This window comes from Oratosquilla oratoria, chromosome 3 (genome assembly GCF_046742065.1).
Source record: "Oratosquilla oratoria isolate Oo_2021 chromosome 3, ASM4674206v1, whole genome shotgun sequence".
Classification (NCBI taxonomy): Eukaryota; Metazoa; Arthropoda; class Malacostraca; order Stomatopoda; family Squillidae; genus Oratosquilla; species Oratosquilla oratoria.
Window position 1 is genome coordinate 29,867,200 of NC_134779.1, and position 2,500 is coordinate 29,869,699.

At 49.6% G+C, this 2,500-nt stretch overlaps 1 protein-coding gene across 1 annotated transcript in view; it reads left to right on the plus strand.

Annotated features, from left to right (window-relative positions):
• The window catches only part of Gycalpha99B (guanylate cyclase 1 soluble subunit alpha 2), a 130,006-nt gene that overhangs the window by 75,147 nt on the left and 52,359 nt on the right, over window positions 1–2,500 (plus strand). The window contains exon 2 of the mRNA XM_076178357.1: window positions 1,141–1,957. Within this exon, the coding sequence (XP_076034472.1) occupies window positions 1,535–1,957 (423 nt within the window). The 5' untranslated portion in view covers window positions 1,141–1,534. The remainder of the gene's footprint in view (window positions 1–1,140; window positions 1,958–2,500) is intronic.

The following is a 2,500-nucleotide window of genomic DNA, read 5'->3' on the forward strand; positions in this document are numbered from 1 at the left end:
CTCTTCCCATCTCCCGTTTAGTTCTCAAAAATTCTGTTTTACTTATTTTCTACAATTCGTCTGGTTCTTTTACCCTGAAGTCACCACTGATTTCTAACCCGGCCACTATCAAAGCACCTACGTTTGCATATGCAATCTCTATATTACTTTTTTTTTACGAACCTCTGATTTCTCCGCTCTTCAGATATGATTTCCTAGTTTCCGAGTTTCTGGTCTATCATTCTACGGTAAAAAATGTCTTAACCTGCTCTGTTCTGTGGGCCTGGTCCGAAGATCGAGTGCCAGCCCCGTAGGGCTGCACCTCCAGATGAAGGTAAGAGCGTTGATAGGTTATAAAACTGGGTTGCAGGGAGGTGATTCTCTCCGACGTCCATCTTGCAGGACCACCAAAAGCATATGCTTACCATTGGTTCTTAGACTCATAACCGAGATTTAGGGGAAGTTTAGAGCTGCCGAAACCTTTCAGAGATTAGACCCATAAGGATGTGATATCAGAGATTCCTCTCGAGTTTTACAGAAGTCTGGAGTTTGGGAAACTTTGAGTTTCCAAAGGTGGGCTCCCCCCATGCGAGAACTGTTACAGAAGTACTTTCGGGTCTTTAGGAGAGAGTTTGCCCCCCTCACCCCCACGGTCCCCACCCTGATCTGAATGAAATCGGGCGACGTCGTCTAAAACAGAATCCGTCAGGGCTGTCGTCTTGTCGCAGGGATTACCCGAGACACCAGCAGTCCTTTGTAGGACGTGGTCCAGTCTCAGGTGACTAAAACTGTCTGGTACCAGGCAGAAGACCAAATTTTGCTTGAGGCTGTAACCGTGTCTTTAGGTTTCTCTGAGCTAAATTAAGAACGCTGATATCCTCCGAAACAAGTCTAAAAGAAATATAAGACAAGAAGAACAAGATTAAAAGACGTGTTTTGGTGATCTTCCGTTTTATTGTGTTATGGTGGTGTGCGTCTCAGCTTCATGGACTGAGGCGTGATCGCTTCAACTCCTAATGACTACTACTACCTAGGAATATAAGACAAAGGTGGCGACTTCGCCCGCAGCTAAATGCCCTCTGCGTAAGTTCCTCTGACGTACAATGCAAACGATTCCTATTAGACGAAAATAACTTGAGTTTTCCTTCTTCTTCTTTCCAGGTGATGGGTCCCGGCCTACGCATCAGACTGAGCGGCTGATCATTGGGACGGCAACTGTGATGTGCTCCAGTGACTCCCTGCGAACTTGGATGAAAGCGCGTGCATCCACGAGCGGATCTCCCAATGACCGCTTCTGAAATCGTGTTTCTTGAGTCCAAGGCGGGGTCTCATCCGGGTTGTGCGCTTTAGAGCATATACCCTGTGGTCGCCCCCCCACAGATGCAGTGTAGCGATCGAATGTGCGAGATGTAGACGGCGAGCAGCGTGGTGCCTGCGACGACGATTCCGGTGGCTATGACGGTATGTTCACGGACAACAGCAGTGTCATGTGAGCTTATCATCCCTCGCAGCAGCAGCAGCAGCGCCTTGTAAAAGGAGGCTCGTGCCACATACGATGGCCTGCCCCTTCAGCACCCCGCTAAGGGTAGCATCCGTCGACAGCAGTAGCGATGGCACGGCACGGCCAGGCATGTCGGATGAGAGGTCTGAGAGCCACTCCCGGGCGGAACAACCTTGGGACCGCGGCCCATCGCTCGACGGGCCTCCTAGACATGACATGACTTCTGGCGCCGGGGACAGTCTCGGGGGAGGGTCTCCACGCATGAGCGTGCAACAACGCGTGTCCTCGTACACGCGCATGACCCGAAGTCCGTCGGCGCCGGCCGCCGTCGCGCGGCGCGGCGTCCGGCGAGGCTCGGGAACGTCCCTGGACGCTGACGGGCCCATCGTGGTCAGCAACCGCAAACGCTGGGGACCTGACGACCCCCTCAGCATCCACGCACTCACGGAGGCCGTTTGGAGTTTTGTCACAACACCTGTGAGTATCGAGACGCTTCTTGTGTTTTTGTCGCTTTGGTCGTACTGATCACGGTATCTTTCCAGCCATTTGGAAGGGTGACTGTGCTAAACATAGCATGCATGAAAGCCAACCATGGCTTGTACTTGAACTGTCAACCAATACCGCATCGTACTCATCCCTACTTCTGTTGTATATCAGTATCATGTGCTACAGATCAGTATAATCAATCCCGAATGATAATGTCCCTTTTGCTTTCCATATTTACGTGTCACTGTGTATTTTACTTGGGTTTGTGTTAGCCTATAGGTCGGAGTTTCCAAACTTTTCAAGCCACACATCCTAGTCCAGACAGTCAGTCCGAGTGGCGATGTATCCCAACCCCGAAACTCCCTCTCTCCCTTAGAATTTCACGGTGGTATTCTTAAAAAAAAATATTTCCCTTCCAAGGATTTATATAAAAAAGATTTTTAAAGAATACCCCCCCGTAAGATTCTTTCGGTGGTACTCTTAAAAAAAAATATCCCTTCCAAGGATTGGTATAAGATTTATATAAGGAAAGAT